Raw genomic sequence first — 15,782 nt, 5'->3', positions numbered from 1 at the left:
CCTCTATTTGCGACTTCAAAGATTAGTTATCATTCTCCCACTTTAGTGTTTATGTTCAAACTCTACCATTAAATGATGAGCAGCATGTTGTAAATCTTCGAAATAATTCTTGTTCTTGTAGAGAATGGAACATTTCTGGTATTCCATGTAAACATGCCTTGAGAGCAATTGATGACTCTGGGAAGAGAATTGAAGATTTTGTATCTTATTGGTATAAGAAAAACATGTATGTGAAATCATATGCTAACACCATGGAACCAATTCATTGGGAGAGAATGTGGCCTCCGTCGAATCTTCCAATTATTCATCCACCTATCTTTAAGAGAATGACAGGTCGACCAAAAAAGAATAGAAGGAAAGATAGGGATGAACCTCCAAAGAACTTTGGAAAGATGTCAAGAAAGGGGAGAATCATGCATTGTAATGTTTGTGGTTCAAGTACTCACAATAAAAGAGGGTGCAAACAACAAGGCCAAACATTATCGACAAATAATATTGTAAGTTAAATTCAACATTTTTGTTTTGTTAACATAGTTTATATAAGTTTAACATATATGTATTTGAAATAAGTTTTGTGTTGTTAAGATTTTGAGGAGAACTAGAGAATTTGAAGGCATGGGAGTTTACCAAACTAATGTTGGGATCACAATTGAAAATGTAAGTTCAGTTTTAATTATTTTTTTGTTGTAATTTACAAATGCGTACTCTATTTTATAGCCTAGAAGACGAATGATTGCTACAGTTGATGGTCAAACATTGCAATCCTTACCAACACAGTGTTAGTTGATATTGTGAGATAATTGAGATTTGACAACACTTTATTTGATAATGTACGAGAATTTAGATTTGGCAACTTGTTTGTATTTGAGATCTTTTAGATTTAATTGAGAAATTATTTTTGGAGGTTTTGTGAAGGGTTTGTTCTATTGTAATAGGCCTTCTACTTTTGTGAAAAAGATTTAACAATTTATTTTGTTAATTTTGTTCTACTATAATGTTTTGAGAAGGGTTTGTTTAATTGTAACATGTCTTCTAATTTTGTGAAAAAGATTTAACAATTTGTTTGTGATTTTTTTTTCTTAATATAAACAAATATGAAATTAATAGTGTTTATGTTTAATCTTTGATTTATGATTTATAATTTTTAATAGAATTAAATATTATAGTAAATAATTAACTATTTTATACATAATATTATGTTATATAAAAAAAGTAAAATAGTAGAAAAAAATAAAAATAAAATACTCAAATAACAAAAAAAAATAGTAAAAAGAGATAAATGGATTAATTAATTAATTAATAAAAAAAGAAAAAAAATAGTAAAAGGAGATAAATAGATTAATTAATTAATAAAAAAGAAAGAGAGAGAAAAATGAATATTTAAATAATAAATATTAAAAATAAAAAAAATAACAGAGTTTACTAATAAGCACAATTACTAAATTATTCTTGTACATGAGTCGGTACAAAAGAAGACAAAATCTTTTCATTACGTTGAATATACCAATCAATCAATTCAAGAAAATTATCTTTATTTGATGAACTACTTGACTCATCATGTCCTCAAAAAGGTAATCCTTGGCTCAATAGAAAGCGTGTTACATCAAACATTGTCGTTAAACGGGTGCGATAATTTATTTCTATATCACGACCATGTGTACGCAAAATGTTTCTCACGCTATGTCTTTGATCTTGAAATGATTCAAATTGAATTTTAGCTTCATTATGACAACTATTTGAAGTTCTCATATGACGATTGAATCTTTTAAAATGTCCTTTTCCAATTTTTGTACTCATGTCCTATAAATGTATCATCTACGTTTTCTCTATTTAAAGGTTTGAAAAGATAATACCAAAAACAAAATGATTCATTTTTTGATATGCTATATTCTAACCATGTATATTTTATCAGTAACATTAGACTCATTAGTATGCTCATTAATTGATTGAGAAGGCTCATGTTGATCATGTGATATAAAAGTATAAATTCGATTATAGAATAACTTCATTATTTTATATCCTACATAAAATAAATAACTAAAAATAAATATGTGTCACAACCTTAGGCCCTTAAATAAAATCTAACAAATACATTTATTTGTTGAAATAGTTTAAAACTAATTTAAAATTAAGAAATATAAAATAATATTTTATCCTTATATTTATATAAATTGTTATTTTACCCTTATATTTATATAAATTGTTATTTTAATTTTTATTTTATAAGTAATTTTTATTATTAATTATATTGAAATTAATAATATATATATAATTATAGTATAAATATAGTTTTAAAATAAATAATAATATTATATAATTTTTATTATTTTATATATAATTCATTATATTTTAACTTATATAAATAAAATTTATTTATATATTAACTATAATTTATGTATTATTATAAATATTGTATCTTAAAAAATATTGAAACGAGAAATAAGAATATGAAATTTTAAAGTGTTAGTAAATATTTAGAATAAATATATAAAAAAATAACTATCCAAAATTTTATTATTTCTAAAATATGGACTAGGATAAGATAAATAAACGGTCAATGGGTCAAACTAACCTTCTCTTTTTTTCAATATTTGACACTTATGAATTTTATTATATATACTTGTCAAATTAAGCCAAATGCGTCAAATTTAATTATTATTATATAATAAAACACCCGCACTTAGGTTTTTTTTAAGTAGTATATATATATATATATATAATGATGCTTAATTTTTAAAGTGTTTAGATTACCGGGTCGAGAGCTGTGGTTAATTTGGATACATATGTGAGAGTAAATGGATACTTGAGTCGGATTGTGGGTTGACTCGCCTATAAACTAAAAAAGGTTAAAAATAAAATTAAAAATACTATAGGTATATTTTAAACTTCCAACATAACAAAAACAAGTACAACCTTTTAACAAACTAGGCTAATAACAATTTATATTTTAAATTCAACACCAAATTAGATGAACGCAAAATATTTTAACAATATAAGTTCAACTTTTTATCTAACTAATTTATATATATATATATATAATGATGCTTAATTTTTAAAGTGTCCGGATTGTCGGGTCGAGAGCTGTGGTTAATTTGGATATATATGTGAGAGTAAATGGATATTTGGGTCGAATTTTGGGTTGACCCGCCCATAAACTTAAAACGGTTAAAAATAAAATTAAAAATTCTATATGTATGTTTTTAGAGTACCATCACCCAAAATGAATCTTTTGGCAAGAAAGTAAGTCCCGAAACACTATATTTTATAGTTTCCAATTATTTATGATATCTTAATTAGTAATGGGATTTTTGTTAAACTTTGAAGTTGTTTGTGCATCTCATACTTGATGAAGTGGAATATCACCTTCTATGCTATTCATTTTTTTTTCTTCTAAAGAAAGTGTTTCTTGTTTAAACATAATTACTGTAAAAAAAAGCCATCTTGTGAATGAGTTGCAAAGCAAAGACATCTCGTGAGTAAGTTGCAAGAATTTAAAACTCCACGTCGAAAGATGACATTTAATTTATACTCTTACATGATTTTAATTTATACGATTGGTCTTGGATAGACAGTTTTAGGTCATTTTGATACTATTTGCATGTGAATTATGCTTTGATATTTATTTCAAGATGAATAAATTGTTTCCATTGTGCATTTTTCATTAGAAATCCAACTCACCTTTCTCCTTTAAGTATAACACTTCTCTATGTAATGTTGAGAAACAAGAAGCTAATGAAAGAAGAGAATATCATTGTCTGTGACTGAAAATGGGATGCAAATCTTCCAGATAGTGCATGTGGGGAGAGATGCCTTAATGTTCTGTTAAGTGTTGAATGCACACCTGGATATTGTCCTTGTGGTGACATGTGCCAAAATCAGGTAAGGGCAAGAGGCTTGGCCTAAGATTTACTACATTTAGGTATTTAGCACAATTTACATTCAAAGCACCAGATTCAAGTGGGAGGTCATTGTGATAGGTTTATGTGCTAGCCTCCTGTAGGGATTAGTCAAGTTGTGCGACAACTCGCCTATACACCCTAGTTAAAAAAAACAAAATGTGTTGTCAGAATGTGCATTTTCTCATTCATTTCAATGTAATAATGGTTGTGAAAAGTGAGAGATCACATAACTAGAAAATAACACTCCATTCACGAAGTTTCATGGTTACTCTGTGCAAAAATTTCAAAAATTTCACTATTCCAAGACAAAGTTGTTCCAAACTGAAGGCCGCAGCTGGGGTCTATTGGCTGATGAAAATATTAAGGTAATAATAACTTTTTTCCTTGTTAGTTATGGAAAGATATTGTATCAGATTGTAGACCTGTCTAGAATGATCTTTTAAACTCATGTTTTTTTCTCCATTTTTGAGAATTTTTAATGAAATGACGCTAAGTCGTTTTTCCCAAAAAATAATTTTCCGAAAATTCTGAAATATTTTAGGGAGATATTTTTTAGCATCCTTGAATTTTTAGAATTTTTATAAAATCATTTAGAGGCTCCATTTGAAGAAACAATTTTATTTGGTGTAAATGGAACCAAAAAATCCCTAAGAAAATTTCCAAAAATAATAGAAATTGAAACTTTACATCCAAAATTAGATAAATATAAAGTTTGAGGGTGTAATTGGACATGAACAATAGTCCAAGGATCAATTTGATTCGAATTTATTGAAAATAATTCGAATATGAAAGTTTGAGGTCAAAATTGCACAAGGAAAATAATTAAAGGGAAAATTTAATTAAGAATTAAAGTTTCCAAGCATATTTAAAAGTTTGAGAAGTTCAAGGGCCTAAATGAATGCACCTCTGTAACCCTTGGAAAAATCCTTTGTTCGGTTTTCTTGAAAAACTAGAGGTTCAAGAATTTAAATTTCGGTTTCCGTGTCAAGAATCTTATTTTTAAAATAAAACATTGTTTTAAAATATTTTTAAATAATCCATGACAGCTTTTAAAATTAATTAAAAATAATTAATATGGCCTTCAATTTTAAATACCATTTATTTGTATTAATCAAATCACAGATTTTTTTTTAAAATTCCTTATTTTAAATTAATTAAAAATAATTAATTTTAGGGTTCAATATTTAATACTCTTTATTTGTATTAATCTAATCATAGTTTTTTTTAAGAAATTCGTTATTTTAAATTAATTAAAAATAATTTATTTAAAAGATAATTTATTTGAAATAAAGTCGCCAATTGATTTTTGAAAATCAATAAAAGTGAGCCAGAGTTTCTTTTAGTTCGTAGTTTGGTGATACTCAGGAAAAAACTTTTACACTTCATCATCTGTTCCCGTTTTAAAACGGTCTTTACTTATAAATTTGGCTTTTAAAAATTGATTGTATAACGTTTTTTTAATCAATTTTTCTTCCAACTTTAGAGATGCATATATTTTAGATTTATTTAAAATATTGTAACAACAATATTTAAATGATGATACATATTACAGATAGAATTGATTAGGCAAGAAATACTTGAAGAACATAAAATTTTAAAGACATTAGAATTTAAACATAAATCCCAAACATGCCTTTGTTAAAAAAAATTGTGGAATCATCCCCAATATATGTTGAAAGCATTTTCTAATTTTTCAAGATTTTTAGAAAATATTTTGATGTTCCAAAATTACAAAAATAATTTGAGAATTTCGTAAAGGGAACCAAACAGGCCTTGAGTTCATTTTCATCGGTCGGGATCTAGGATCCTCGGTCGGAACCCATCGGTCTAGGCTATGGAGCCTTAGTAGAGGTGTTAAGGACTCTTGGTCTTTGGATGAGATCATGGGTTGGGGTGTAAAAATCACCAGTCCTAGGTTATCCTTGGGCTATGTTCATCAGTCCCTTGTTTTGGAATTCTCGGTCGAGGTCGAGATTCATCGGTCTTGGGTTTGACCTCTCGGTCGAACATCTTGGTCCTGAGTGGAGACCCTTGGTCCTAGGAGGAGACCTTCGGTCCTAGGTTCAGAAGTTCTCGATCATATATCTAATTTCTCGGTCGGGTGTTAAAATCCACGGTCAGACATCTTGGTCTCAGCTGAAGAACATTGGTTAGAGCTCTCGGTCCTCGATGAAGAACATTGGTCAGACCTATTAGTCCTTGGTTAAGTTTTTATGTTGGACCTCTTGGTCTAGACCGAAGATCCTCGGTCGGACCTACCAGTCCTCAAGGACATCCAAATTGTAGGTTTTTCAATTTTGATGGAGACTTATATTCTTCGATCCAAGACCTGGGTAGCTTCACAAAGCTCCTAGGAACATTTAAGACATTATCATAATGTATAAATTGACTTGATTTTGATCAAACATGATCGGAATGGACCAAACATGATCCAAACGGTTGTCCAACATTATTACAATCATGTTGGAATATTTTCTGCGTTGTGATTCTCAATGATTAGCCCAAGAACAACAAACCCATTTTTTTGAACTATAAATGAATTAAAGGATATTGGAAGCTTACCAAGCATTTGAGAACACTCATTAGACATTAGGGAAGCTTTTGAGATGCCTAGATCCAAGCTTTAATGCCTTATGTAGAATTTTCGAAAAATCAAAATCTTTGAGCTTCAATGGAGGATTTTCGAAATTCTTTAATTCCGGGCTTGAGATGTTATCTCTTGGCTTAAAAAATATTGAGGGAGACTATTTATAGTTGTTCAAGGTCGATTTATCCATCCAAGTGGATTAAATTAACATAAAGCCATTAAAGACATTTTGGTTGTTCTTAGATCAACCTGCGGAATAGGCAAAATTGATGCCTAGATGTGTAGGGGAAATGATCACAGTGGTAGTGTAATCATTCCAGCCTTTGAACTAAGTCAATCTGTCTAAAAGCGACGAAATTACATCTTTGAAAAATCAAAGATGGTTGCGGATGGTTATTCATCCGGCGTCGCATTAGAGACGATGGTCGGAGGACGAAACACCGCCGTTTTGAGTGAGAACGCGAACGTGGAGCGGTCTATTGGCGTTCCGTTAGAGATTCAACAAACGGGGAGTTAGATGATCAGGTGCGGCACGCGTGCACGTTTCCTTCGTTGCAACGGGCTACATAAATGCATCTAGAGTGTTGGATGAAAATCTAGCGCCCATCTGATGGACGCAGTTTCGTTTGTAGCTTTCTTCCAGGGTTTTGGCTACACCCGATTACTGATTTGTTTTATTTTAAAAGCTTAAGTGTTTGTTTGAAATTAATTTTTCTTTCATCCTTTTGACTTTAATTTTGATCTATTTATATTTAGAAAGTATTAAAATAAATATGACTAATATTTTGCTATTTTTTATATATATATTTTTAGAGTTAAATAAGTAGTTTTGGGGATGAAATGGGTACCTCATTTCATCCTAAATTATTTATTTTAATCCCTTGATTTTTTTTATAATTATTTTAAGATAAAATGAATATAACATTTATCCCAAATTATTTTATTATTTATTTTGGCCATTTTTCTTAATTAATTAGTCTCTAATTATAAAAATAATTAATCTAACTAATTGTTTTAGTTGGGTTTTGGCCTTCAGGTTAATTATTTTTATTTATTTATTCAAAAATAATTCAAAATAATTATTTTAATTTTATAATTGGTGTGTAGATTTTTAGTGCTTACAACCTCAAAACTTCAAGGAATTAGAAATAACAAAAAGGAAGAAGGCTACAAAACATTGTCTTCTTCCTCGTTGTCTACTTCTGCCTCGCCAGTTCCCGATGCCATGGATGCTCACAAAGACTACACAGTAGAGCTCGCCTCAGAATCAGGTTCGTCTTCTTCATCGTCTAGCCGTTGCCTGAATGCTATCGGAATCCAACGTTGAAAACGAGATGCGAAATTTATTCTTATGATTTGGACTTCTGAATTCCCGGTAAATCATTGTTCTACCTCGTCGTTGCCTCGGAATCGTGGAGCTCATCTCTACGGAGGCTCACTTACCTACTAGAGACATTAGGAGATTATTTTAGACATTGAAATGAAGAACATAAGAATCAAAGGATGATTCCTTATAGATTTGGAAATCGAACAACGATTACCTCGTGTAATGTAACTCGTCATTCATCGAGACATTCACTCCACGAACAGAACATGAGTATTCCTCACCGTCTATATCTTTGATTGCGCCTTTATTATGACGAGGAAGCGATTTTGAACTCCTCTAAAGAAGTGGCTGACAGTTCTTCATCTAGTGACCAAAACATGATGATTCCGGCGAGAAGAGAATTTGAGAAAAGAGGCTAGCCAAGACCTAGCATCTTCCTTGAACTAGACTCAATCTACCTAAGACTCTAGCAGGTAAACCAAACATACAAATATCATTCAACAATTCATCAATTAATAAAAAATTATAAATTAATCAACAAATAAAATAAGTTCAACTCAACGTCGGAACCGACGTCTTCAATGTATTACAACATGATTAGGCTAGAGAGGTTTTCCCGAAGAAACAAAAGAACTAGAGGAATCAAAGCTAGAATCGAACTCGACAGAAAAGACGAACACTCGTTGGAATCACATTTGCTTTGTTCTTACATTGGCTACCTTTCTCTCTCTCACACACACACAGAAAACCTTGCAAATGATCAACCATGCCTCATTTGAATAAGATAATGTCTTTACATACCCTTTAAACAATAGTATATTTGAGACATTTAATTTTTGGAGTTGGTTCAACTATCAACTCACTCCACGGGTCACCCCTGACTTAGTTTAGGCTCATTTTGAATGAGACCAAGCCCTGTATGTAGGTAACCCGTCCACCTTCATTCTCTAACTTGAAACATGTCAAATGATGAAATGTGGACTAAATTATAAAATTTCAAAGTCAAGCTTCTTTTGAGTTTTTAGTTTCAACAAATATTGATCAACAGAGACTTCAAACTACTATAACTTTTGACTCATGACACTTTTGAGGTTGAGACAAGGTGTATTAGAAATGTATTAAGATAGGGAAAATGTTTTATTTTTCCCAAAAAATCCGAGACAAGCCGTAGGTCATTATAATTCTCGATGGAGTCTTGTGGGTTTTGAAAGGAACGATCTGGCGTATGGGCGACCTAGCATGGACTTTATGTCGAGTCATGAGTGCTACTTGATATCAAAGAAATCCAACTCAAAAATATTTCCAATGGTATCTCATTTTCACGAAATTTTTAAGTGAGTGCAAATATATGATTTTTCAAAGTCACACCATACTTCAGTTTGCTCCAGGACCGAAGTGGGTGAGCTTGTAATGGATTGTCAAGTCGAATTGACCACCTTAGACATCGAATGAAGACAAAGGATTGATTCCATTCGAACGGGTTGTGTCTTAACTTACCAACTGTAGGTCACAATCCAAATATGAAGCACTATTTCTTCAGTTATGAATTATACACTACAGGAATGTCCGGTTTGATTACGTCTTGGTCACATCATCTCGTACCACCGATTTTAACGGATTAAGAGTATTGACTCAATTTTGGATACAAACGGATATTGTAGAGGTCTCTTAAAACTTTCCAAATCATCCATATTATCTAATTCTATTGAGTATAGCGATCTGGATGATATTTCAAAGTTGGTGATCCTTGCACGATTTCTTCAGCAAATCAAAGCGCCAAACACATACATTTGGTCTTTATTCAAATAATCCGCGCCTGGCATCTGTATGTCGTCAGCGTCTGCGTTTTGAATCCTTTTAAGGTGCGTGGTCAAATTTGTTGACTTCCGTTGACTCGTCTTTGACTCATCTACTCGGTTTTGACCTTTTTTACCCTTTTGAAAGTCGTCTGTACAAAATTGCAAGTAACAATATTATACTCAAAATACATATTTTTTCAAACCAGTTAATATGAATATATAAGGTCTCCCAAATTTCGACTTTGTATGATAAATTGTGTTTGGACACACAAACAAGACCCGAGTTGGTGGTTTGGTAGATTTTGTCCAACAACAATATTATATTCAAAGTTCATGTTTTTTTAAATCGATCATTCTTAATGTATAAAAATATTTGACGCTCGAGTAATTTAGGAAATTGGCATTTAGACCACTATGCATGGGTCATTATGAGCCAATTTTGATAAGTACTTTTGATTTTTGCTTCCCCAGTACAATAATCAAGTATGATCATCATATTAGATCGAACATATTTATTTTAATTACGGGGTGTAAATATTGAGTGTATACAAAGTTGATTTATTTATGGTTACAAAAATTAATTTTTGATTATAAATTTTAAAATTTTCATTTGGGAATTCTTTTCCATTTTGTAACATTTACCCTTTATTATTAAAAAAAATGCATTTAATTTATTTTATTTTTCCTTAGATTACACTTAAGATTTACCCTTAGTTTATAGGGTAGGGCTTAGTCTAGATCTGTAGATCGAGGGTGAACAAATCATGAATGAAAGTGTAAAAAATATTTTTAAAAATAGCCAAACATTTGTTAGTAATGACCGTCTATTTAGGACAAGGACGGGCACGTCAAAACTTTTTCTCATGTGTAGTTAGCACCGAACCATTTAAAAGAATTTGTTTACAAAGAGCATTTACACACGCTAAATATTTTATTTTCCTAATTTTGTGGGAAAAAATAGGTTGCGACTATTTATGTGCCGATTTTTTTTTCTAAATGTTGATTTAGTTTTAAAAAACTTAATTTTTAAAGCAATGGAATTCTTAGACGATACAATATCCTTTGGTGAAAAAGGAAAAACTAAAGTCTTTTAAAATATGTGTAGTAATTAATTATAGAATGCATATTTGAATAATGAATGGGATATGCTTTGGTAACTAATGAAAGTTGGAGATAGGATGAAGGTAAGGGTGGTCATCATAGAGTCCTCTATGACAACGATAAAAATGGTTTTTATTAATATTCCCTATAAAAACAGTAAAAGTAGTCGTCATATAGGATTTGATGGCGATGGTACTAAAATGGTTAATAAATACGGATTTAGGTTCTCAGCATTATCCAAATATCGATTCTCAGCATTATCCAAATATCGATTGCAAATCATGTATATATAAAAATCAAGTATCATAAAGAAAAAGTATCAGAAGATGGAGTCTCGCTAAACATTAAACGTGTCTTTGTTTATTCTTCCATTAACTATAATTAAAGCAAACATCTCTTCATTATTATTCCCTTAACAACATAATTAACTCACTTTTATAAAGTACTAGTACAACAATAATGTTGATATATATGAAGAGAGAGAGATAATTTATCATATCCTTTTAGGATTTGGGGCAGGGGAAGTAGAGCATACCCGGCATGAAGGGGTAAAATGGGCATGGATATGGAGAGGATGAGACCATGTCACAATTGATGGCTGCTGGTGGAAGAGAACTAGTCATGTTGAGGTTAGACGTCGAAGATTGATGTTGATGTTCCTGTTCATGTTGAAACTGCTGCTGGATGACCGAGGAACGATGAACATGACCAATACTAGTGAAGCATCCATCTTGATCTTGATCTTCATCATTCTTTTTTTCATCATCTTGCATTGGCCCTTGGTCATAAAGAAGTCCCTTAAAGACGTGCCCTCCAATGTCCACAGTAGTTTCGTACGCACATTGATCGACCAAGTTATCTTCCAACATCATTCTAACACATCTAAATGTTGCGGTTGTGTTCACTTCAGATGGGAAATCACCCGTTTGCATGGCTAACACTAGAAACATAAAAAAAAACATATTTAGAAATATCATTTTACAAAATTCACTAAGTTTGTTCAATTGGCTAGAATAGGTGTTAATAGACTAAATATTACAGTTCTTATTTAACCTCTTAAGTTGACTAGAAGTAATAACTATTGAGGAAAACATTATTGTAGGACAAAAAAGTCATTTATATTGACACCCCGGTTTGTTTAATTGTTTCCAAGCTTTTTAAAATTATATTTTAAATGAGAGGATATATATATATAAAATTTGAGGTGAAAAATGAATACTAACATAATTGGTTTTGAAATAAAACAAAGAACAAAGACATTATAAATTACATTAGTTGTCAAGAAAACAAACAATAAGTTTCTATAATTCTGGAACACAAATAAAATTAATAAACAAGGTGAGAGAATGTTTTTTTTATATTGTTTTATTTTTATAAAAGTTTTGCAAAGAGAACATGATCTCCCTCATCACGAAGAACAGTGCAAACCCTAATTTAAGACAGAAAATGCGGGAGGAATTTATGACAAGTCCAAGAGAGATACAGTAAACATCTAGCTATACTCTTCTATCACAGATCCAATCATAACTCCATAATATTATCATAATTAATTAACAAAGGAAAAGACAAGAAAACGTTAATGGAGTGGATCATTGGTTTACATGAGTTAACACTTGGCGAAGATATTAAGTATATAAATACATTTTCTCTCAACAGGGTTTTGGGCTGTGACTTAGAAAGTGACATGAGAGAGTATTTTTTTAGCTAACTAGGAACTAGGGTTTTTCTTTTTTTTTCATTTCAAACCTAACTAGGGGTTTTTCCTGTTGCACTTCTGTCGGAAAAACTCCTCTTTGCAGACCTATAAATATTAATGTCGATCCTTCGTTATAGAGTCATCTAGATATTACACATTTGACCAATATTTAAAACAAATCAAACATGGGATTAGTAACCTTGAGGTCATTTGTTTTATGTATTGGAAAGAGCTACGTAGTTTTTTTTTTCCATTTAATATCAAATTAATTTTTATTATAAAATAGGCTGTCAATTGAAACAAAAAATAGTGATTACAAAGCAATAACGCACTTGAGAGACAATTCTCAAATATAAACTAATGTAAAAATAGATATGATTTTCCCGTAATGTGTAGAGAATATTAAATAATATTAATACTATTGGATTAATAGTTTTATGAAAATTGATTATTTTTGGGCTTACGACATATTACTGTTTTAGAAATCAGTCCATCCTTGAGTTTCACTATTCAGTAGAAAATCTTTAGTAGAACAGAAATTGAATTAATCAAGATAATTAATACCACCATGTAAGGTCTGACTTATAGGATTCACAGTCTCCTATTCCATCTTTTTAAAAACCGGATTCCTAGTTATGTGTCCGACGAGAGAATTCCCAGAAAATGAGTTTAGATTGAGAAATTTTAAAGAGGGAGAATCCATTCAAAATACTCACCTATAGTTTTTTGTCTAGGTTTGAAAACAAACTTTGAGGACTATATTACCCGGTCTTATAAAAAATGGACCTTTGGAGTGAACTGCTAGGGAGGTTAAGATAAAAAGAGGAAACATGGAATATGATACCGGTCAGAAAATTTCAACTTGTTACCAACAACCAAATCCTATGGTGTTGGGACCAAAAATTGTGGAACCAAAGGATGTTGGATAATATTACATGGAAAATAAAGAAGAATAGAGGTTAATAAAAATGGCATTGCCACAACAAACTGATTGTCTTTTCTATTCTTCCCGAACTAGATAGGGATTTCATCCCTAAACTCTTTTAAATGGACAAAAAATAGTGTTTAGATTGGAAAATATTATTAAGACAATTCAAAAGATTTAAAAAGACCAATAACATAACTTGATTGAAAAAGGAACAAGACAAAAAATCAAAGTAGAATAAACTTCTAAAGCAGAATAAACAATGTCTAAATTATAGAATTATTTAAAACATCTGAAATAAATAATATCAGATACATGCTGACTTCAGCTCTTTCTTAATTTTTTTGAGACGTAACTAAGATGAATGATAAACCAATCTTAATATCAGTTATTGTAGTTTTTTTGTTTCTGGTTGTTAGAGTTCAGTTTTGTTGTTTGAGTTATTAAGATATTTATAACGTAAGACTAATTCGTCTTATAAAATGGGCTTCAATATTTTAGTTAGATCGTATTGATAAAAAATTTATTATCTTCAATAATATTTGAATCAATCAAATACGTATCGTTCAAAAAAAAATAATAACAAAAAGTTCATACATATAAGAGAAATTAAATCACACAAAAGTTAAAAAAAAAATACAATGAACAATGAACAATAAAATTGCCAAAATGGAAAGACAGTACACTGAAAATGTTCACAATCCTTTCGATAAGTCTGAGTTTGAATATCAGTGGTTATGTTCCTTAAGTAGTGATATGTTTGATATTATGATATATAACTTTTACACCTCAAATCTTGTTAAATTGAATTTTTATTTTATTATAACGGTAATATAAGTAAAATTAAACCTTCATTTACAAAAGGAAATAAAATAATTAATTTTAAATTTTGTAAATAAAAGCCTGGTTCAAAAAATTAATATATATAATTAAATACAATAGAGTTATAAAAGATGTTTTTGTAATCATTTATCATATATTAATTTCTGATGGAGTTAACTTATAATAGAGCTTTTAAACTTTTTTTTTTTTTGTTTTTTTCTATTCTCATTGCTAAATTTTAGAAAAGGAAGGATGTATACTATGTACGCTATATATGTCTTTAATTAGGGTTTGTCATCTAATTAAAGAGAACATCTAGCAACATATTTTTATTTATTTCTGTTGTGTTTCAAACACGTGATACTTTCAGAACTTCAAACTGCCGTTAAACAATAAGTGATACCAAATCTTGTGCGGAGACACATGATGATGACCAGTTTGTAAAATCTTAATTAGTTTGGATCCCCTATATGGGAGAAACGATTGTTCATGTTTAGTTACCTGGTGAAGTGGAAGAAGAGAGATTGAATGGTTGGTTATGGCGTGTTGTATGGGGATGATGAAAGTAGTACTCCCTCGGACGGCGAAGAGAGAGAGGGATCCAAGTGCTATTGATATGGGTTGAGCACTGAAACCCTCTACTTTTGCAACAAGTCCTGCATCTCATGTACTCGCAATCTCTCTTCGCCTGATTCCCGCATTCCTGGCATCTAGATGCCGATGAGGAGCTCCCAGCTCTCATCATTATTATGCTAATCAATTCTTTCTCCTTTGTCTTCAGCTCCTCTCCTAGATCTCTCTTTCTCTCTCTCTCAGCTCTCTCGGATATGTCTAGTAGGGAACCATTAATACAATTAGGTCAGGTTTAGATTCAAGAAGAGTACTTTCAATTTTTAGGTCAGTAAAGGAGTTTGAAGACGAAATTTTACACCTCGGTCTTTGTCATGCGTCAGTACTTTTGGATTCAACTGTTCTCTATACCCAAAGTGGAAAAATGAAAAAAAGAGATAAATCTTATTTTTATGTGAGAGAAAGATCAACTGTTCATCACCTTTCTTCTTCTATATCTTCTTTACTTGAATAATACTGTAATTCTAAATTATTATTGGCAAACTTTTAAACTCATATCTACTTTGACTCTAGATTACATTGAGTTAAACAAGCTAAAGAAAAACTTAAAAAGACATGAAAAAGTATCTAAGTTTAAATTCAATTAAGAAATCTTTGAGAAAATGGACTGTCCACTCCAGACCAAGACAGATTTGTAGACTCTTTTTATTAGACTTGCTTTGTCTCATGTGTTGGTGTGGTTGCTTTCCATTTCTTGCACATTTAGTTGAGCATTGTCGGTTATGGGTTATTTCGTATTATTTTTAAATATTTTTTTTAGTTTGGGTTATGAATGTTAATTATGTAGGGTTTATATGGTTAAAAAGTAATTAGGGCTATAAATATAAATGAGCCGATTTAAAAATATTTTTTAGTTTATGATAGGATCGGTGTAATCAATAGAGACAGGGTCTAACTATTGTTGACAACTTCTGGAAAACGATTTGATAGAAATCTTGTTAGGGATTAATATCATTTTCTATTCTTCACAAACCTTGCAAACTCTTGAAGCGATTC

The 15,782-nt window shown here is 30.6% G+C and overlaps 1 protein-coding gene across 1 annotated transcript; it reads right to left on the bottom strand.

The window, feature by feature from the left end:
• Positions 1 to 11,216: 11,216 nt before the first annotated feature.
• Positions 11,217 to 14,901, bottom strand: LOC124924557 (protein SHI RELATED SEQUENCE 3-like). Its single transcript, XM_047464577.1, has 2 exons — positions 14,658 to 14,901; positions 11,217 to 11,653 (listed from the first exon to the last, which is right to left on the bottom strand). Exons 1-2 carry the CDS (start codon positions 14,899 to 14,901, stop codon positions 11,217 to 11,219), a joined length of 681 nt encoding a protein of 226 aa, XP_047320533.1.
• Between the last annotated feature and the right edge of the window lie 881 nt (positions 14,902 to 15,782).

Source organism: Impatiens glandulifera, chromosome 2 (assembly GCF_907164915.1).
Source record: "Impatiens glandulifera chromosome 2, dImpGla2.1, whole genome shotgun sequence".
NCBI lineage: Eukaryota > Viridiplantae > Streptophyta > Magnoliopsida > Ericales > Balsaminaceae > Impatiens > Impatiens glandulifera.
The sequence above is the reverse complement of the archived record's forward strand: the minus strand, read 5'-3'. Positions and strand labels throughout refer to the sequence as shown.